The sequence below is a fragment of the Chrysoperla carnea genome, chromosome 2, assembly GCF_905475395.1.
Source record: "Chrysoperla carnea chromosome 2, inChrCarn1.1, whole genome shotgun sequence".
Classification (NCBI taxonomy): Eukaryota; Metazoa; Arthropoda; class Insecta; order Neuroptera; family Chrysopidae; genus Chrysoperla; species Chrysoperla carnea.
The window spans coordinates 57,739,321-57,763,859 of NC_058338.1; the positions used below are offsets into that span (position 1 = coordinate 57,739,321).

The 24,539-nt window shown below is 28.8% G+C and overlaps 1 protein-coding gene across 1 annotated transcript; it reads right to left on the reverse strand.

Moving 5' to 3' along the window:
- Nucleotides 1-11,435: 11,435 nt before the first annotated feature.
- On the reverse strand, nt 11,436-11,965 carry LOC123292801. Its single transcript, XM_044873515.1, has 3 exons — nt 11,858-11,965; nt 11,628-11,799; nt 11,436-11,509 (listed from the first exon to the last, which is right to left on the reverse strand). The coding sequence occupies exons 1-3, from the start codon at nt 11,936-11,938 to the stop codon at nt 11,436-11,438; spliced, it is 327 nt and encodes a 108-aa protein (XP_044729450.1). The 5' UTR covers nt 11,939-11,965.
- Nucleotides 11,966-24,539: the final 12,574 nt, after the last annotated feature.

A 24,539-nucleotide genomic window follows, 5' to 3' on the forward strand; every position in this document is an offset into this window, starting at 1 on the left:
GGTACCATTACTTCTCTTATTTATATACACATATTAGTTATGTTAACAATTTGTACCAATAATATTATATTCACATTCATTTATCTCAATACAACAAATAGTATTTAAACAAGTCACGATGGATATGATCTTTTAAAACAAATTCTGGTTATGAAAATTCTTTATTATAATTTTTCTTAAAATGAATAGTTTTTATAAATTCGCAATTTTCTGTTTGTACACATATTTTGGCCTTGAATTCTAAATGAAGTAAAATTTCTATGATTTTTTTAATCTTGCTTTATATTGTAAATTGAAATATGAAAATTATAAACTCAATTTCCAAAAGCTTGACAGTGAAAGATCTTGAGAGGATCACGGACTGTTTATACGCTCAATCGATCCATTTAAAGTATCATTAATAATTATGAAGCTTCTTTAATTTGTAAACAAGAAGGCAGACAATCTCATTTTCACTAAATCGTATGATGTTATGACAATATGCTCCATAGGTCACTCGTAAAAAATGGGATATCCATACCCACCCGTTAAAATCAATGCAAAAATAGCCAAAATGGGCTCGAATTTAAAAGATAACAAAAATTGGATATCGACCATTTTTGTTATTACCATGATTTATTCATACAAGATATGGTAATATTTAACCGATCAAAAATCAATCGATAAATTTTAGTATAATTTATTGTCTACAATTTATATCCCTATAATCCCTATATATTATAAATGTGTAGTAAGGTTGTTTGTTTGTTACGCTTTCACGTTACAACAATATAGCTCATATAACAGAATAACACATGAGCTATAATTTATAAAGATATGTTTTTTGAATAAAAAAAATAAAAATATTAAATTTAATCTGACATTTACTATTTTAAATTTTTACAGAAATCTTTAACTTATGGTTCAAAATGATGATTATAGATGGATCAGATCTACGATCAACATTTTTAACCATAAATTAAAGAAATCAGTAAAAATTTAAAATAGTAAATGTCAAATAATTCATGGCCAACTTTTCTAATATACTCAATGAATTATGACTATTTTACATTTAACAAAATTGAAAACTGTACAAATCAAGAGAGGTGGAGGCAATAGCGGTGCTTTTTACTTTTAAGCCCAGTGAGCAGCCAGGTATCAAGCTAGTGGTAAATAATTCAATTGTTTGCTATTATGAATGAAAAAGTTCTAAACGTTGTGTTTTTTCGTTATTCTGATCACGAATTTCATATTTTTGAAAGCGTATCTCAAAGCATAAATTTATTATAAAATTGTTTTCGCATTTTTCGAGGCGAATACAATAACTTTCTATAAGACCCTTATATGGATGTTATAAAAGCTATTTAGGTAATAATTACAACAATATTATAACAAAACATACACATGACTTACTTACATGTATTACAACATACCTTCCTACTAAATAATATAATGATTGTCACCTTTTCTTAAATTTACTCATGTGTGAATATTAATTTCGAAATGAAGGTGTCTGCTCTTAATAAGAATTACAACGTATTCTATATGTGGGTGTCATTATGAATACAACGAATGTGTTAAACGACGAGTCGAAAGTCGTTATAATATGGAAGGGGAATTCATGTAATATATGTTAGTTGTATTTTATTACTTAACATGTTACCATGCCATTTTTTATAAATATACTAGCAAATAGCCGCCCGCTTTGCTGGGAAATTTCTCCTTTTGTTTTTTTGGAAAAAACAAAGACTATCACGTTATAGCCCTCACTTATCCTCTTTTTTTATCACAATTTTATGGATTTTAACTTTTTTGAAATTGAAACTCACGGGTAAACGGTGATGTTTATGAAAAAATATTTTAAACAAAAGTTGTTTATTTTTTTACAAGGAATACTTTTTACATTTAAATTATTGTTCTCTCTATAACGGTTTCCAAGATGGGTCCTACGGATCCATGATCCAATTGACCTATGTTCCTCATTTACTAAATTTAACTCACTTTTTACGTCCTGAGTACGCCATAAACATTTTAGCTTGATATATTTTTCTGTTTTGGAGTAATCGTGTTCACAGACGAAAAATCGTTTTTTTGGGTTTTTCAGGATTTTAAGCGGTTGATTGAAAAGTGAACCATACAAATAGATAGACCATTTTTAAAGAGACAACGGCTTAAATAATCCCAAGCAGAATATTAAAATCGAAAAAAACATCAAGAGAGTTTGTCATTGAAAAAGGAGCAATTTTAACGGAAAATGTGAAAAATCCCAAAGAAAAAATTATTTTTCGGTTTCATAAAAATTTATGAATTTTTTGTAGTTAAAAAGAAACACTTTCACAAAGGTTCATGAAAACTTAATTTGTTTTGACCAAAAAAAAATAAAAACGAAAAAAAACAGTTTTTCGCGATCTTGATAAAAGTACAAAAGTTTTACAATAAATTATTATCAAGAACTTTTCTGTTGATCATTTTCCTCTACGAGGTTATTTTTAGTCCTAAATCGCAAAAAACTTTTTCAACCCTTAAAATGAACCCCCATTTCGTAATTTCCAAAGGTCTCAAGTTTAATTGTTGTTTTCTATGTTACTTTCACCCCAAACTCACATTTCCACTTAGTCGCTACCTTAAAAATTTATTAAATTAGGACTAGAGACAAAATTTTAAGTACACTAGACTATTAGGAGTAGAATTTTGGAAAATCATTTCTTATCGGATGCCTACGTTATACAAAGAACACACTCTTCAAGTTTCCGGTCCCTGCAATTAGTGATTTAGGCTGTACAATGATCCGTTAGTCATTCAGGACAAAGCATTTTATATGTATAGATTTGAAAAAAATGGGCAAGTCCCCGTCGTACGTAGTAGATATTATTCTGTTGTCTGTATTAAGGTACTTACTGTAGCTGGTTTTCTTTCAAAAATCTGAAAATGAAGTAATTCTAACTTTAAAGTGAAATCAAAAGCCTCCAGTGGCTTTTTTTCAAAATTCAATATTTCATGAGATTTAAGCGTAGAAAATAATTGCTTAATCATCTTTAGGCATTGCCTAGTATAAATGAATTAATTCAGCATACTTCGAAATAATTTTCGTGGAAAGTCTTTGTGCTATCTACTGTCGCTATTTTTGTATATTACCTTGCCATCCAATCCTAATCGACATGATGGGATGCCCTATCATCAACAGTCTTAGTCTCTTTTAATTGGAATCGGGAGAGCCTTAAACTTAATGATCTATTGGAAACGTCTTTTGAATTATCGTTTTTTTAATAATCGATATTGCTATTAACTATATTGAGGTGAAAACAGGTAAAAAATGTGGAATTGGCAAAGTAATGTGAAAATTTTTTATTTATCTTTTATAAATTATAATTTCCACTTCGAAGAACTTTGCTCCTACATTGTATTGAATTATATTTTTATTAGAAAGCGTCTGCAGAACATCCGCTTGTTAACTTTTGTTTCCGTCAGAAAATAATAAAAATATATTAAAAATTTTGTTTGTTTTTAAATATAATACTTTCTTTTTTTTTTTTGAAGAGAATATTAATTTATATAAAAAACGGGTGTACATATTTAAAGTAAAAGAAAACTTTACTCTATTCGAGCTTACCGCTCATCTGTTCGAGCACATGATTTTACATTAACAAAAGTGAGCTGAAACTTTAACTACTTGCTCTTTACTCACTAAGGGACTCTACTGTTAAAGACCAAAAACGATGATAATGGAACTCACATAGATTTATGACCTTCGAAAAATTATAGATAAATTTAAATAGTAAAAAAAGGATTAAATTTCAGAAAAAATTTTTTTTGTATTTATTTGTATTTATATTTTAATAAATAAGTTTTGTTTGTCAAATAAATACATAGAGTAATAGTTTTAACACATCAAGTAAAAATATATATTTTCTCTAATTTACTAACACCTATTAATGATAATGTAGTACTGTTTTAACATAGACTCCCAAGTGTATACAGGATATTGAAATAATTAACTCCATAATGCTGCCGCCAAAAGTATGCGTTAAATTTTAAATACACACACACACACACACACACACACACACACACACAAAATAAATGTAATATTATCTTCTTTTTTTTTTTTCTCTAGGCGCGTTGAGCACTTTTTAAGGGGCACAAAATCATGGACCTCGCGTCGTCGTAACGCGTTACGCGACACTATCCATACATAAGACATTGAAAACAACGGTCATCATACGATCACTGAAGTTCAGCAACATGGAGCACACTTAGTTCTAGGATAGGTGACCGCTTGAAAACACTGTCGTGACTCTTAAAAAAATTCAGAAAAAGGAATCGAATGACGCATTCTTGACTGAACGCACACTACAATGATTCACACGCCTTATCGCATTTCTAATGCTTACAGTTTCCTCAAATTTTCCACAATGATGCAAAATATTGTCTTATTAAGAATTGACCATAATTTTACCGTTAAAGTTTTTAGACAGTATAAATATTTCTGTAAAACAAGTGAATGATTTAAGCGTTGAGCGTTAGTTAATCCCCATTTATATCATATTCACGACATTTGAATTTGCAGAATCGCAAACGTGGGAAACTGAAATTGGAACACCCTTTATAAACACTCAAAATGTAATAACTATTAATGTATATTTAATGTAACCATTAATGTACAAGTTCTTGTATTAATATAGTGTTGTCATGTCTTTAGTTATTTAGTTTTAATGTAAATCAACAATTAAGCCCGTAAAACAGCCTTAAGTAGTTTAAACATTCAGTAATTACGTCATACCCTATTTCTGTTGTTTGAAGTTCAGTTTATTAAGATTTATACAAGTATTTTAAGGATTCGTTCCTCAAGTAATATAATTAATCAATATTATTACATAAATAATGAAGTTATTGTATAAAATCTCATAGTAATTAGGATTCTTGAAATCATAAAAATTATTTTTTATATTTTTGGAACTTATCACATTATCCGCAAGACCAAAAAAATCGTAACATTTTATGGGTAACAAATATAAATTATCTCTATTGTGTACGGGTAACAAAACGGCACCCATGTAATATGGTAAATTTTCATCAGTTAATAAAAATACCATTCTCTAGTTCCTACCGGGTGTGATAATTAGTCAATTACACGTATAAACACAAGTTATTCTTATGTAATACACTAGTAATAAAGCTTAAAACTGAGATAATAGCATTTTATTTAATTAGGGAACATTGAATGAGAATTCTGACTGCGCGGACAGAAAAGTGAAGTTCACATATAAAATTTCTCTTTTGCAAAAAAGAGACGGAGAACAATCTTTGAATGCTCATAACTTATTCGTTTTTTAATCAATTTTATATTAATTTTTAAATTTTGTTATGGTATCAAGTCTACTTTTTCATTTTTAAGAGTAATGTGGCAAGTTCTATATCAATCATCAACCGTATTGGTGCCTTACATATCAACCTACGATTACAGGCTTGGATTGAATTTTGACAGGCGTTGAATAAATTAATGAACAGTATAGAAAATCATTGTAATTTACAAAAATAATGTTCAAAGTATATGAATAAAAAATAGCCCAAACTTTTAATGATCTAGTCATTCCATAAATCTCTTTTGTTTTTATACCATGCATGTGAAATATACCAAGGTACTAAGTTTAGTCCCAAGTTTGTAACGTTTAAAAATATTGATGCTATGAACCTTTTTTTCTTATAGGTGTTCATAATATCACGTAATTATTTCATTTCCGGTTGTCGTCTGTCTGTCGTCTGTCGTCTGTCTGTCCGTCTCTCATCACGATTACTGAAAAACGAAAAGAGATATCAAGCTGGAATTTTTATAGCGTCCTGAGGAAGTAAAAAGTGAGGTCAAGTTCGGAAATGAGCAAATAGGTCAAGGGGGTCTTCGGCCCGTAGGACCCATCTTGTAAACCGCTAGAGATAAAACAAAAGTTCAATTGTAACAAATGTTTCTTATAAGAAATAAACCACTTTTGTTTGAAACATTTTTTCGTAAACATCACTGTTTACGCGTGAGAGCGCATATTATGCGCAAATTGTAATATTAATATGGGATTATCAGTTATATATGTGTGACATTTATAGGTATATGTGTAATGTGATAGAAGATTAATCAACTCAGTCTATACCTACATGGTATTTCAACAATTAACTCAGTCAGTTGTTTGTTTTCACTTGTTAAAAATGTATATTTTCTTCAGGCGCCCTATATTACAGATTTGTATGCAACGAAAAACAGTAAACAATTGTAAAGTTTATTTTGAATAGATAAATGTTATTATTAAATTTTCGTTCAATAATTAAATATTTACCAAATAACAAATTTCTCATTAATTAATAACATTATATAAACCATTATAAAATGTTTTGTTTAATTTTTACAACACAACATAAACGATTAAATTTACTCACAGTATAAAATTAAATGAACAACAAAACGTATTATCAAAATAAACTCAACTATTTATAAAATTAAAATAATCAGTAATCTATCTGCCCATCTATCAGGAAAACTGTACATGTACAGAACAACATGTATGTATGTATGTTATTTTACAAAATAACATATTTACACTAAACATACAGATAAGTATAGCTAATTCAACAAAACTTGATCCTTCACCAATACCTTAAACAACTCATCACCGTTGAGAATTCTTATATATGTATATTGTGAATACGTACGTTGTGACTAACTCATCATTGAGAATTTTTATACGTGGTACGTATTTGATTAACTTCCGGTAGAGAATTTTTTACGTGGTCTTTACGTCCATTTTTTTAACTTCATATATAAAAAATAGTTGTTAGCGAGCTTTTTCTTTCCTTATTAATTTTCGACAGTGAGGCAAGCTTAACTTTAACGGATGTTTTTTTTCTGTTCTTCACAAAAGAGATAATCGAGTAACAGATGGAAAAAATTTGTTCGATAAAACAAGACGTAAATTGGAAAGTGAAATAGTTGCCAAGTAGCCAAATAGCCAAGTAAGATTATGCCAATGTGTATTATAATTTTCTCACAAATTGACAAACACAAGAATTGTACATTAATTCATAACCGGGAATCTTTTGAATCTATCATGCCTAGTGGTCGAAGAGTGTTTGCCAAAAAGGAAGAAAACGATTAAAATTGATACGGTCCTTTACAAGATGACGTCTTTATTTCATTATTATCGTTTTCTCATGCTAGAATTTATTTATTGAACATTTCAGAGTTACTTATATACCCGTAGTATTTATGTGCCCTTATATAGAAACATAAAAACATGGTACCCCAATATGTCATATGCTTACGATCTAATACGTACATTAACTGACTGATATTATTACAAAATATTTCGAAATTTGTGATTCCACATTTTGAACCAATCTTACCAGAAACTTTAGCTTATCATTTCCGTTATTAAAAATAATGTCATAGATGACGTTTAATACATACATGTTCAATCGATCAAATTTCTGAAATCGAAATGATTGCGTAATTCTACAATTTTTGTGACATCTAGTTTCGTTTCATGATATTATACATAAAACGTCTATATACAAGAGATCCATTGCAAGACAGAAATTTGGCAGATATCGGGTGTAAGTAATGGGCAAATCTTAATTTCATGCGACTATCGTTATCTTTAAAAAGAACTACTAAGAGAAACCACAGTTATTTACAACGATGCTGTTGATGAATGAACTCTAATAAAAAATACTTTTTTAATGAACTAATCATTTCATAGACCACTGTTGTTTTTTAAAGAGCTTGACGCCATTGGTGATTTTCCCAATTTTAGTAAAATGTCAACATTATGTGAAAGGGTTAAAGTTTTAGTTAAAGTTCATGAGTGTTAGTTGTTCTAGTGAGTAAAATGAAAGGACAATAGTAACATAAACTAACTAACTATAACAATATAAACTTGTTTTCTCTATGAATAATAACGTAACATGTTTTGATTTACATAGATTATGAATGCAGATTGGCCATGTCCTTTGTCTCGTAATACAGGCACTAATGTTGGGTTAATGGGGGCCGTAGTACACTAAGTATTAATACTAATGGAACCTTAAGAAACATATTATGTATCCTTTTGTATGATACATACATTAGGCAAGTAAATGTGTATGAAAAAACATTGATCGTACTTGAGTGGAAAAATGCTGTTATTTGAACAAAAAAATAAAAATTTGTTAAAAGGGCCAATGGTCCAAAACTTTTTTGAGAGAAGTTCTTCGTTTTTTCAGAAACATCAATTTTAAGCATTTTTTCATATTTCTGGTTTTGCTAGAAAATATTGATAGATATATGAATTACAAGCCAATTGCAAACAACAATTACAAAAGTTACTATAAATAATAGTTATGGCGCCTCACTTGACCCCATTACGCCCGTTTTTCGCTGATATCGTTTTTTTCTAACAGAGCCTACGAATTGGTTGGCCACTCCTTTTATTGAGATGATTAGAAAATTTTGCATTAAAACCGTTATCGGTAGACTTACAAACATTTGTATGGTATTAAGTACTAGCAACAAATGACAGTAATCTCAAAATGAATCTTAGATTTTTATCATCCTGTTTCATTGTTAAATACTTTCAACTTTTTGTGATATATCCCATAGAGAGCAAAAAGGCATATTTTACAAAGGGACTGATCTAGTTTTACTTTAGTTCGCTGTCCTTATGCTTATTTACCTGACTATAAAGTTATTATATTCTTCATATGGTTATTTATAAATAACACATTTAGATAAAATAATAATAATATTAATCTTCTGCTCGGCGAAGTTAAATTATCTGCTTAAAAATCTTAGTAATCATTTTCGTTTAGGTTTGAAAAACTATGGAATTTTAAGAAACAAGAAAATTATATCCCAACCTCGTTCCCAATTTCCGTTGTACTTATATATATACGAAACTCAAAAAAAAAACTTTAAAATATGAAAAACGAAATTTTCGTTTTTGTCCAAGGGTTGTTTTTTCCATCATACCCTAACCATCAAGTAACATAAACCTTGAAAGGTTTTTTTCGATTCGATTGACACGAAATTTCTGTTACAATAGCTGTTGGTTTATTTTTAAAAAAATTTCCTTAATTTTGAATATTCTAAGCACATGTCAAAATCAATGATTTACCCTATACAACAACATCGTATCGTACCTACTATGAGTAAAATCCATTTGTAACTAATAGATACATTTTCGTACTAGAGCATCTACATTTTGTATTAAGATTAAAGATGCTTGTTGTACAAACGACCCACAGCTAGATAATGATCAATAGATGTAAATTTTATATAATCTCATTATCTGTTCGTTATAATCGTTCATTTCATTTTCAAGAAACAACAATAGTGTTATTTTCATGTTACACACAATTTAAATTCTTTATTTTAATACCTTTTTCATTTAAAATACAAGACTTGATGGATATTGAACTTCAAGAATGACGAAAGGAATGAAGAGTCAGTTGAGAGCAGACTTATTGTGTTTTAATAAATTCAATAATTAATTTATTATATAATTAATTTAGTTATTCCAAAGTTTTACGTTTTCATTTCCATCGATAGCTGACTTCTTTTTTTTTAAACTCGACAACAAAAATCTTTGCAGTGAAACGGCTGTAGCTTGGGCCAAAAAATTCCAAAAAAAGAATAACATCGGTAACAAATGGTTAAGCGGTCCTGTTGTTTTTAATGTGGTATGGTATGAAGCGTGACAATGACGTGAGTTATATCATTTTTGTTCTCGAAGAAAGCGCTCAACGTCCCAACAGGTTAGAAAATATAGTCCCCATTTTACGTACGGTAGGTGTAAAACCGTAATATACATGATTAAAGAGTTACTTAAAGAAGCTTAAGTCTTGCCGGCCACTGGCTCTTAGATCATAATTTGAACAACGTTAACTCTCTGATTGACCTAAAATTTAAATTCGTAATTTTACTCAAATATTCTAGATATTCAAACCCTAACTTTAAACCATGATTTTTGCTTGACTATCGTAAGCGAACAAACTTCAGAATAGGATGGAACGGTAGAGAAAGCTTCTATATCACGGTCTGAAAAGTTGATTAGCAGAATTTGAGAAGATAAGTATACTTCTGGAGTTATCAAATGTATAAGACTTCCAGAAGTTAGTAGGCTTGTTAGAAGCATAGATAATAAATATTTATATTATACTATAGATAGGCATCTCTATCATCACCAAGGAAACTTGAGATTTAGTTCTCACTCTGTTCACCAGATAGCGCTTCAATCAATTGACCGCCTTTTTTAAAATACTCAATGCCAAATTCTAAATACAATTTAAATTTTTACTTTTTTTTTTTGTTTTACTGTTTTAGCTTTTAGAACATGTTTTGGTATCAAATTTTTATTTGAAATGCTATCAAATATCTTTTTTCCAAATCATGCGCTTAAAACAGTAAAACAAAAAATAATTAAATATTTTAAAGAAAAAAAAAACGCTTTTAAATTATAAAATAAATTTATTAAACAACTAATCTTTTATTTTTGTTTATACTTTTATGTCTAAACTTCATATTTCTTATATTTACGTACAGCTAATTTTTTAATCCTATCAGAAGCAAATCTTAAATATATTCCCCTCAAAATATTATTTACATTCCTAACCCACACCCTTGTATAAAATAAAAACATTCTATTTACAAATAAAAATTTTAAATCGTGTTTCTTACAACTAAAATTAAAACTAATAAATGTTTGCATCCGTGTTTGCATTTTCCAATCTTTCAAGATATGTTTCATTTTTATCTTTCAACTTTCGAGCAAGTTTTAACATATATTTCGCGATATGGTAATATTTTCTTGCTGTTTTCGATAGTTCTTCCACCCTTCTCACATTTCCTTCTTTTAGTAAATACATTTTTTTCTTCAAATCTATGAAAATAAAATATAGATTTTTGATAAAATAGAAAAAAAAGAAACAAGGTTGGCAACAAACCTATTTGAAACGCAGATTGATAAAAATTTACGCAATTTATTGATAAAAATTAATTAAAAATTTTTTGAACAACAATTAAAAAACTCATGTTCTATATACATAATATTATGATTTTAGGTGTCAAATAGTGAAAAAGTACAAAAGCTCCTAAATTTTAATAACAATTCCATTTTTTGTGATTTAATAAAGTATAATTGAATCCAAACAGATTGTAAATGAGCACAAAATATGCCTTCTTCTCATGAAAAATCATACAGAATTGGAGTGGTTCGCTATCAAAAGTTCTCCTTTAAAATAAACGCTAATAAAAGCTAAATTTTCCAAGCGTTTAAGGAAATAAACTTGTGTTTCAAGGCGATTTATTCAGTAGACATAACAAGTTAAAAAATTCATTAATGAATATTTAATATCTCTTTAGGTTTTATTTTTATTCTCATAACTATATTTTTATATTTACTTTTTAAATTATAATTGTTAGTATCTAACAATTAAATTCACTCACCAGGTCGTTTTGATGCAGTTTTGTTCAAATTTATGTTCAAGGTCTCTGCATGCAAAAATTGTGAACCTTAAATAAATAAAAATTACCTTATAATCAAATTGTGTCTACATTCGTGGTTCTTCTATAAGACCTACATACAATAATAAATTAAACATACGTTAGTTACATAAGGATTTTAACTTACTAATTAAGTGGAGGCTAGGAAAAGCATTAGGCTTTAAGTTAGTTCGTAATTTTCCTATTGAAGAATGGAGTTTCATTTCGTCGGCGAAATGTAAATCGCAAACACGATAGTTTTCACGTTTCGAGTATTCGATGTCCGTTCGACCAATCGCTATTGTCCAATTTTTAAACTTCTGAAAAATTAAGTCTTTCAAGAATATTTCTATCCAAGTTAACAATTTTTTTACTTACCTCAAAATTCTTAGGAATCACATGTAAACTAATATCCTTCTGTGTTTTTACACAACCTTTCACACAACAATGAAAAACCATCTTAATATTTATTTAATTTTTAATTAATATTTTATTTGACACTATTTCAGATAAATTTTTGTATTAGTCTGTCAAATTTGACCAGGCAACTATGATCAAAATGATTGTAGAAATTTAGAAAGTTTATGTGATACATACAACGTTTTTGTAATATTCATTGCCTATACTGTATAAATTAAGAACTTGATCTACAGTAGTGAAATCTTTTGAACAGAGTGATAAGTTTTTGGAACTCACATGGTAAAAACAGTTTAAGTTTCTTATCTATATTATAATTAGTTGTCTATGGTTAGAAGGTAGAATTTATTCGTTACAATTTTACTTTTGCTAGATAATTCTTTGTAACATTTTTCAAGAGGCATAATTGCGGAAATTTTGATTATCGATCTGAATATACCATCTTTCCACCAAGAAGGCTACCAAACTGTATAAAATAATACAGAACAGTTTCTTTTGTATAAATCAACTTGCTGAAATGTATATCAATAACAAAAACATAAGATAAAAAATCGATTTAATATTATAAGCTCAATAATACATCATAAATTAACTTTATATGTCAAAACTAGTTTCCTCAGAGGAAATTATATTTTCATGTAAACTCATATTCATTTATATTTTTAGAAAGAAAAGATGCGGTAGTATGTGCCAATATATATTTTGATGTATGCGATCATTTACAACCTAGAAAATTTTCACACTTTTATTTACAAATATGAAAAAGTTTTGACACATTTTTACTAACGTGAAATTAGACAAGTTTAATCCAAATTGAATGAAACTAACTACATACTTGTTGATCAAAGAAAATTGCATAAAATAAAAATCAGGCAGCCGAAACGGCTGCCTGATTAAGGCATGCAAGGATAAATAATCGATGCGACGCGTATATTGGGTGGTTCGTAGTGGTTCAGTAATATTGGCACTACCAACCTAACAATACCAAAGATTTCTATTAATGGTAAAGGATGCGTTCAATAACGCACTTTGAAATAGCTCTAGCACTAATTCTAATCAAAGGTTATGATCCAAAAACCTTTAACGAAAGTTGCTGAAGATGTTTTTCTCTGAAATTCATTTTTATATACTTTTAAATATGAAATTACGAACTTGCGTTTGCTTTTATTTATCGAAATAAATAATGATTTCATTAGCAATTTCAACGCACATATTGTAATCTATCTACGTACATGTAAAACTCTATGGTTTTCTGTAAAACTCATTATTTCGAATAACAATAACATACTGAATAACAATAGTGTTTATATATTATTTTTGGTGTGGGATGTATCGGTTGTCAAAATGTCAATAAAAAGTTTTCCCCGATGAATACAAATAACCATAAAACAAAAACAATTTTTTTCTCTTTACCGCGTTCGAATTAAATTTAATGGAAATATATTATGCAAAACTTTTTACATTATTGTGGATTCCTCGTATATACCTACGACAAATTTTTGAATTATTGGTCTAAGAGCCCTTTGTTGTTTATATTACTGGATTATAGTAGGTATCGTTAGTTTAAAATTTATCTAGTAATATTGTAAATTGACGATAAATTGAGAACAAACAATAATAATAATAATTTTTGCCGTTTTCATCGTGAAAGGAAACATCGCAAATGATGTCCAACAATACCAATTTGATAAGAATCGAACGCACGTTTGTTCATTTAACTCCGGAACTCCAAAAAAAAAAAATTTCTTTTAAGACAAATTTTTTTAAAAACTTATTAGGGCATAAATCAAAATCACAAATAATAAGTATCATATGGGTTTCATTTAATCCATTTCACAGTCAAATATAAAAACATTGATGTGAGATGTTTAGGTTTTTGGAGGTTCAAAGCTCTTTTAAAATAGGGAAACACTGTATGAAATCTTCATTTAGCTGAACGTCATTCGTCAGATCGAAGCCCAGGCACGATAATTGATATTCTTTCTAATCAGGTAATTTAAAGAATGAGTGAAGACATCACTCCACGCTTTGAATTTTACATTACAATTAAAATTATCATCCACTTTTCAGTGCAATAAAGCGTTTTTTTTGTGTTTTTTTTTTTTTTTTTTTTTTTTTTAAACTTTGTGTGAGAATCTATTTGGTACGAATAATAATTATTAGTTTCTAAAACACAGTGGCCAGTAACGAACATAATATAATTTTAAATTAATGTCTTGTTAACATAGATAAATGATCAATTGTTATTATTTATTAAATGATAAATAGAAATATTATTTTGTATCATCAACAATAATAATCTCATTTACCTACCTAAATTTGCAAATGTAATTGTGTACATGTATACAAAGTCATTTAATGCTAATTTATCATTTTCTACTATTGTAGAAATCGTACCTTTCAACAAATGGTTCAAATGTGTATTTGTTGTGTTTAAATAATTTAGGGCTACAAGGTGGACCATTTTAATCAATATATTAAAAAGATATTTTGTGTAACTAAAGTACAGAAATTAATCATTAAAAAAGTATCAAAGAAATTAAAAAACAAAATCAACAGTCTCCTATGTATGGTAAGATTCTTTCTATAAGTTTTTGCCTAATTAAGTAGGTAAGTAATGTTTGCTATTTTATAAGGCATATTTTTCTAATTAATAGTATTCTTCGATCTCTTATCAGTATCACACGCAAGATGATTTCTGGATGAAGATCCAAACTGAGGGTATGTAAAAAAACTGAGCAAGCGGTATTTTATTTCCTACATTTACAGAGTGACACATTTTAATCGATAAGTTAATAAATCTTCTATGATTTCTAAAATGTAGGAAAAATTTTCCAACTCAAATTGTTGAACTAAAATGCTCGCTTATCGATTAAAATGTGTCACTCTGTAAATATAGGAAATAAAATACCGCTTGCTCAGTTTTTTTACATACCCTCAGTTTGGATCTTCATCCAGAAATCATCTTGTGTGTGATACTGATAATACTTGCTTACACAACACATAACTCCAATAAATATTATAAAATTGAGTTTGTTAGGTTGCAAGGAGAGTTGGTTTATTGTTTGAAATATTTGTTGGTCTAGGTTTGAAGAAATTAAATACAGAGTAAATACAGAGATACGTTGGAGAGAGAAGTGACAAACATACCTGTAAATACTCAGTGTCATTGTCCAGCATTGAACAACCGGCGCTCTAAAATATTGTTTGAAATGGATTTCAAGAAAATAATCAATTTTATTGTAAGGTTGTAATGCTTTAAAAGAATGTGCAAGAGAGCTTAATGATTTTTTTTACACAAGGCAGTCAAATAAGTTAAAGACATTCAAATAAATGGCACTGCCTTTCAAACTAATCTAGCCCAGGTAAGGTAGTAGATGCCGTACCTATCGGTTGGATACCCTTAGATTATAAGACTCATTCTGTTGACATAAAAAAATCTAGAATAATATGAAGACATTGTCATTTCTTGAAAAATGAGGAATTGTCTGTGGGTTATTGTTTTTTCGCTTTCTTATCGTTTTTGTCTCAGTAAGTGGCCTTGTACTAGCTTATATAGAATATTCTATAGAACTTCTATTTCATTTTAACAACATATGATTTGCCACTTGTAATTTTCGCTCTTATGTGTCAATCTTTATACCACAGTCATGTTGGAGCTTAAAGCCTAATAATACCTCGTTCACTGTTTAAGGATTACATCGCCGCTTAGCAATCAAATAGGGCAACAATATTTATGAAAAATGCTATTTAACTTGGCAGTGATTTCATTGATAATCATAGTCTCTGTTATAATGTTTGGATATTACCTTCTTTTTAGGAGCCTGTGATCATAGTTTAATGTTCATTTATCAAAATCGATTTGTGCAATACTTGTTTATATATATTGTTACTTACAGATAATACACAATATCCTAGACTGTGAGCAATGTATATTCAGTACTACGGTGCATTGATTATCGTTCATTGAAAATGTCGATTAGTTATGTACAATTAAGTCGAAAATTATTACCATGAAACCTTTCAAAAACAAGATAGGGTGTATTTATTCTGAAATAAGACCATCTAGTACTCTAAGTGTTGAGTAGACGTGGCTTCGATGATTGCTCCGTTAGCGGTAATTGGAAGAGTTGTACCTTACCTAATTTTATATTCGAAAACACTTCCTTTCCTCAAAGTATTTGCTCTTATCCTTATTCAAATTTTTACCAAATCGAAAAGCTTGACTACCCTTAAAAAATGTTACTGCAATTAATTTTTTGGATGCTGAAACAGCATCTTGTCTCGACTTTTTAAAAGTTTGAATACGTAATCTCTATCACATCCAAATTTTATAAAATATTCATAAATCAAGTATATGTAATCCTACTAAACTTTGGCCATACTTTTCAAATTTCTCATCAAAATTAACCAAGCTCTAATAGGTTTCTAGAATGTGGAATTTTGGTCCCGTAATTAAGCAGTAATAAGTGATAGCTAGCGAAAAAATAATATCACATCTGAAAAGAAAGACCCAAAATAAGTGGGTATCAAAAAAAATTTCAATAAGATCGGATCAAATTGGCCAGTGTTATAAAAAAATAGAATTTTTTAACTTTATGACGTCATCAGAATTTAACTTTGCTTTATCACATTCAATTTTTTTCCAATTTTGATAAACCAATTATGCAATCCTACTAAATTTGGGTCATATTTTTCAAATTTGTGATAAAATAAAATTAGAGGTAATAGGTTTCAAGAATGTGGAGTCCTGGTCCTTTAAATAAGTGATAACTAGCGAAAAACGAACATCACAGCTAAAAAGTAACCCAAATGACCAAAAATTAGTAGGTTTCAAAAAAAATTCCAATAATTCCTGTTAGTTGATACTATCATTTTGAAAATATATTAAATTTGAACAATTGAAGCCAACCCACAGTTCCGTATCTCTAATAGTTTTTGAGATATCATGAAAAATTAACACGGTTTTTAGAAATGTTATAATTTTGAGTTTTTCTTTTGTATGTTAATGTTCCCAATAAAAAAATAAACAACTTTTGTTTCAAACAATTTTTTTTCGTAAATATTGTTTCGAATACTTGGTTTTCTCGTGAGGGGGCAGATTAGGGAATAGCTTTGGTGTCGCAGCTTTTCATCGCCTTTTGCGATTTTAGTTTTTTTTGTTGTAAGGCGTATCATTAAAACATTGATCGAAGAGATGAAACGAGAAACGACGAAAGAATAAATTTTCCACCAGTTTATTGGCCGGCAAAAAGGGAAACACGACACGACAATTTTACAGCAAGTTGTCAGCAACGGTACTATAAAGCATCTCTACTAATAAAACTCTCTGGGAGTCATGTTATTGGAATGAATAATACTATGTGGAGACGTGTGAACCAACTGTGTAGGTAAATCTATCTAATGTAATAAATGGAAATGTATAAGTTATGTTGTACCCAATATAAATGACTATTTTGGATGAATGTGTGTAAACCAAATCACCCCTAAAATTTGGTGTGATGGCTTAAATAATGGGGTAATATGGTTGAGTTCACTGATTCGTATGTACAACAATTAATATTTTAACAAATAAGTGTACACAAATATTTTACGGTTAACTAATAAGGATAACAAAAATATTTCTATGGTATTTCAAAAGCCACTCTCTTCTGGTACGAGAGCTGGCAACTTTTTTGAGAGTTTATTTTAAAATAAAGGATATCTGTGAGATATGGCGCCAATACCGAAAGTTTAAATGTAGGTTATATTGAAGAAAATAATCCCAATTTTGTGAATAATGCTATACTGCTATAATGGTGTGCATGATTCTAAGACAGTTTATTCTATATTTAATATGCATTTTCCCAAAATTCACTTAAATGCTTATGAAAATATGAATTGACAAACCGCATGCATATAGCAAAATTTGTTCAAAAAATTATCATAAAATGGACTAAATAAAATCATTGTGTTTTAATATATTCACTCATACAGAGCATATTGTTCATTATAATAAACAAATGTGTAAGTACGGTCGAATGATTCCAAACCTATATTCATTATACAGTATGTTTTAAGACCGTGCAACTACAGCGATAGTACTAAAAATTATGCAGCGGTACCAAATTATGCTTTATAATATGATATAATGTTAAGAAATCGGCATTATTTCATGGAAATGTAGACTAGTCTTTAGCTTGAAAAACTGTCTATGATTTAGACAAATCTCACATTAATTGTAATAATTTTTTTAGTAAAATGTTTATAGCAAGTATACTCCAGTAATTCTTCTTCATGGTTTCTTCGAAATACAACAACTTAACGACGGTCTTTTTTTTCTACGCAAATTGTATCTAAACACAATTTATACTATTGATAAAAGATATAAAACTGACAAATACTGTCGATTTAGATACGTTTTAGGGCGTTACGAATTATTAAGCAAAAGTCTAAGTATATCAAATCTCCGACTTTTTTTCGTATAGGTTTTAAATTTAACTTAAAAAACTAACTCACATATGATTTAAGCACTTGTGTATATATAAAACTTTAGCATTCCGAGGTGTTTTTAATTTGTTAATCTGTATATTCTATTTTAGCGCTAAGATGTCAGTGTCACGAGTAAAAAAAAAGTAAACCATACTTAAACAGCTCAGCCAATACGATGTACTCTTTTGTATGTGTATGGTATGCAATTGGCCTCTATTATACCGCAGGCTGAGGCTGTTTTAAGATTGGAAAAGACTTGATTTAGATTTCAGGAAATAGAGGGGGGCGACATCAGCTCTTAATACATATACATTCCTATTATTTGTTAGAGATCCAAGTTGATTACGTCGTAACAAATAATGACTACAGCAGCTGTCTTTCCCCATTCCGTATTTACTTGTATAGTCATGGACCGAAGGATGGGCTGCTCATAGCAGCTGCTACGGTAGATCTGTATTTACTAGGTCCATTTATTTGACTTACTTGGGTAAAGTATTTATTTATGACAAAATACAATTGTATTTATGATATCTTTCTTAAATTTCATTTTGCCCCTTTTAGATCAAATATTTTTGTTTGCCTCCACCTTGGTTCAAAATCTGGAGTATATAGTTGTCAAGGATATTATCAGAAATCTCGTTTAAAATTAGTTTTTCACGTTTGTTTTTCTTTCTTACTGTTTTGACATTTTGTACATAAACATATTATTCTATATTGATAAAATTCAATAGAGATGATATTGGTTGAAGTTCGATAGAGTTGGTTGTTGACGGTTTGGATGGATATGATGTGATGAATTATGGTGTAAAGCGTTTATGCTCTGTTACTATTACTGATCAGTTACTTTTTTTCAATTAGAACCAACAGAGAGAGAGCGTGAATGACATAGAGATGGAGAGAAAGAATGAAAGATAGTAGAGAGAACTTAATCAAGTATTGTAATTGTTCAATCAAATGAATTATTATAGTTGTACAATCAAATATTTCATAACATTTTATATAATGTGGTGTATTTATTATTTTACATGGACATCTCTAATCAAAGAATATTAATTATTTTGTTTCAACTGATTTATTTATTGTTTATACGTTTAATATATGTTGTAAAAAATAAGGTGGTGAGATTTTTTTTAACTATGTTGTATAATAATAAATAAAATACAATATTTTTATTATAGTACCGTCAGCCCAGCAAATGAACTCTAAACAGTTTATTAAATGAATTGCAAAATTAAGTTTTAGAAGGTTTAAGTATACAGAATACAATTCTTGAAATTCCTCACGATATTTAAGGTAAGTTATTTTGTTTTATTCGCACCGTGTGTGAGTTTTATTTGAGGCGTTTCCATGGTAACGATACACTACTTTAATTATCGAATTGTATGGATGCAAATATAATTGTATGGATTGCATTTATGACTTACATTGAAAATTTATTATTATTGTCTCACAAATTTAAATAAATAATGATGAATTTACATTTGAAAAATAATGTTTGTGAAATTTGATTTCTTATTTTCACAATTTTTAATGCATTTAAGTTTAATGAATTAGTGTTTTTCAATAATTTTAATTTGACATTTTCTATAACATTAACATGTAAAGAATTGCAAATTAGTCATGATAGCCTCCTTTATCGTCAAAATTTTTCACTGGAAGCGCTGGCATCAATTTTATTGTCCCTACCATGAATACGCACACGACGAATGAGGACCTTTCAAAAAAATAAGTGTGTGTCTTGATACTACGAAAAATTGTGACGATTAACTAACGGCAAAATTTGGTCAATTTTTTATTATATGGTACTAAGTGGGTAAATTTCAATAATTAAAAAAATTCTACAAACTTCAACATACCTTTTACCAATTCTTCAGCTGAATAATGGTAATTTTTATGTGCTGAGTGTACTATTTATTAAAGCAAGATCAAGAGGAAGTTAAAATTCTCAAAGAACCATTCATTATTCCATAAAATCATTAAATACGATATATGTATTTACTCAAAAATAAATTAAATTGTTTTTCGAGGTCTTTTATGTACAATAATACACTAGTTTAATAAGTTTAGAGTGTAAATAACATTGAAGAAAACAATTAAACTCGAGATTCATGGAAATGGTGAAATAGGGGTTGATTTTTGAGGTTGAAACCGTTTTTTTTAGATTAAGGGCAAAAAATGACTTCTTAGCAAAACTTTTAGTAGAAAAGTTCTAGTATGAAACCGAAATAAAAATATTATTTGAGATTTATTCCCACATATAACGTTTTTTCGAAAGTGTTTAAACTAACGACGTCCTTACTATAATTCTTTAAATGTTATACTTTTTTAATAATTTACATGTCTCGGTTTCCTGTATATTGGTAACGAAAAATTAACATTACTCTCAAAACAGACAGACTGGCCTGTATGTCTATCTACCTAATAGGTTGGCTGATAAGTCCCCGGTCTGACACATAGATGGCGTCGCTAGTATTAAATGCATATTATTTTTATATAGTACCAACCTTCAAATGATTCGTGTCAAAATTTGACGTCTGTAAGTCAATTAGTTTGTGAGATAGAGCGTCTTTTGTGAAGCAACTTTTGTTATTGTGAAAAAAATGGAAAAAAACGAATTTCGTGTTTTGATAAAATACTGTTTTCTGAAGGGAAAAAATACAGTGGAAGCAAAAACTTGGCTTGATAATGAGTTTCCGGACTCTGTATTTTTTCCCTTCAGAAAACAGTATTTTATCAAAACACGAAATTCCATTTTTTCCATTTTTTTCACAATAACAAAAGTTGCTTCACAAAAGACGCTCTATCTCACAAACTAATTGACTTACAGACGTCAAATTTTGACACGAATCATTTGAAGGTTGGTACTATATAAAAATAATATGCATTTAATACTAGCGACGCCATCTATGTGTCAGACCGGGGACTTATCATGTTACCACCAGTATGCTTGTATGCCTACCTACCATTCGCAATATTTTTTCTTATTTCAACATCGAGAATTATTCTAAAAGTAATGCATTTTGGCATTATTTGACCAATAAGGAAAATAGTGTCATGTAGTTTATAAAAAATATGTACACACAGTTTCAAATTCGTTGATAATACTCAATAAAATGGCACGAACTCTTCCAATATAAATGGCAAACTACTTACTCTCTTGTCAGGCGTAATTACCTTGTGTTAGCACAGAATTAACTATTATGAACTCCTATTATGAAAAAGAAAAGAGATAAGTGCATACTTTGCATGTAAAAAAATTATTTGCTAGACAATAGAATACACCGGTAGTCATATATGCTATGATAACTCTTAATCACCTATTGAGCTCTTTTTTCATAGAACGCCATAAATAGGAAGGAATGTAAACGTATCCTTAAAAATAGCTCCCAGACAGAATTGATGACAATTCCAAGCGTTTAATACTCCTTCCAGAGAAGACTGGGTGCGAAAAGCCAGTAGTAAAGAACGTTCTCATTGATAATTTTCACGAATGATCAATGATCAAACACAAGTGCTGGTGTGTATACAGAAGCGTTGAAGAAAATTCAGCACAGGCTCAAATATGAGTGCGGTCTTCCTTCCGAAATTAAGGTATTGCTGAGTTTTGAACCAGTGGCTGTCAAAGACCCGATGAGACAAAAATCATCCCTTGCTAAATTCTTAGATAAAGTGAGATGACGAAGAGCACTATGGCAGATAAGCACTAGCAGTAAGGAAAAGAAATGCATAATTTCAATTCAGCACTTTCGTCGTGATAAATTAATAGCTCATAACCATAGGCACATAAATTAAAGCAAATGTTCCTTTCATTATCAATAGGTATCCTGATGATTATCCCAAAGGTAAAATAAATGAAAGAGTTTTATGCGCCGTACACGTATTATACGTAATAACGATACCTATTAAAAGTATTACTATTTCATTTCAATTTTATCTACTATCCTTATTATATTATGTACATATTATACATATAGATATTTTGTAATCCAACATAGGCATTTATAGGATCAAAAGATTATCCTTCTTGTTTCAAATATACCAGTAAAAATCTTTATGCAAATCTACTCAACAAACAAACATAGTTTGTTATGGTGAAAGATAGTCAGTCAAAAACATACTTTCACATTATATAGCAAACAAATGAATTGGTATTTGGTACAAAGCATTATCTAGGTAAAGAAAAAAATATTAAAAGCTGCTAGGTAATTTTGTTTGTATTCTAATAATTTTTTTAATTCAAGCATTGTGAGACTTCAATGAAGCGAAAATTTCACACTGAGAAAAAATAAATTTAAATCATATGAGTTGCCTCAACTTCGCGGCGGAGCTGTCAATTCCATGGAATTGAGGTACGTCATTAGCAATTCATCCTAATAATTATTAATTTAGTTTGATGATTATTATTATTAATTCCAAAAAAATAATATTTGGTTCGATTGAAGAAATGTGTTCAATTAAAACTGTTTATTCTTGTGACAATACAAAAAAATTGTTTGTGCAACGTTGGTAGCTTTGATTCGGAAGCGAAAGCATTTGACGTAAAATCGATTCAAATTGACTATCAACTCTCTGGTTTTTACAATTGATTTATTGGATAAGGTTTGAATATCCGTCAATTGTTCAACTATTTTATTATCCTGATCCTGATCTATTATAAATGTGAAGTTTTGTGAGGATGTATGGATATCAATTATAACTATATCTGCTTACTTATAGGTATATATTCTAAACATATAGGAATGTGTCACATTTGAGTGTTATTTTTTTCTCTAAATGATGCAATTTTTTCTAAAAATCTCGATTAAATACTGGCTATGCTTGCCTTTATACATAATTTAGCGGGTTGTTTATATAGGGTATTATTGTTAGTCAAAAATAAATAATGAAATTTAAAAAAAAATTAAAATTTATGTAAAAATATACTTAAATATTCTGATTTCGAGTCATAAAAGCACATTTTTCTTTTATAATTTTAAAATTAAAAATTTTAATTTTTAAACTGTATATCACGTGACCAAAAACGCGGGTAAGCCCTGATGTCATGTTATATCGGTATGAACGATAGAGCATCAGTTAGTTCAGTGTAGACAGTTGGGTATAATATATCCATAGATAATAAGTATTTATATTTATTATAATCAGATGTCTATGAATATATCTGTCAAACTTATATGTGTTATTTTGTATAATGATACCGATATTACGTCATCAAAGTGGATGCCCGCGTTTTTGACAGTTTAAAAAAGGTTTAAAATTTAATTTAAGTTTTTGACAAGAAAGCGTGTGTTTTTGTTCCGAAATAAATTTTTGGTGGCTTTTTATTAGCAAAATCAACATTTTGAAGTACTTTTTCAAAAATAGTAGAATACCCTATTATTTTAATCAATCCTATCCCTCTATATTTATTATATTTCTTCATACAAGTCAATACTATAAGTCAAAAAGAAATTATTTCAATTTTTTAAATCAAAATATATTTTCATTTATGTTTCTTGATCGAATGTTTCAAACAATCACTCGTGAAAATTTTCAATATTTTCTTTCAATATGTTAAATTAATTTTAAAACAAATTGATTGAAATGTTGAAAAAAGTTTCAGGCCAATTGTAGATTTATTCTTTGTACTAATTATTTTGTTGTATCAAAAACAAATTCATTCATCCAATTGAAATTTAGTGGGCTCAACTGTACCTAAAAGTTAACTTCAATTCCCTCGCGCAGATGGTTTGAAAAAAGCTACATAGTTACATAAGCAGTAATTTGTGGGGCTCAAATGATGAAGTTTCTTCATCAAAACAAAAGCTTTTCATTTCTTAGTAGCTACTATTTTTATTTTATTTATTATTACTTTTTTATATTTATTTTGACAAAAAAAAAATACACAGACGATCTGTCAACACAAATCTGTTGGCATTTATAAGTGCCTAAAACATGGCATTTTATGTACGAGATTAGAAGATTCGGATAATATAAAAAAAGATATACATTATGTATGAAAACGAAGCAAACATCCCTTACGCTGTTAAAAAATACAATGTAATACATTGTTTCTCTTTTTTGTTACAAGAAATTGAATATTATAAAAGTGTAATTCAAACTCCTTTATCTAACCGAAATTTGCTACCAAAATGTAATAAAAAAACTTCAGACAAGGGGACATACAATTTTATTA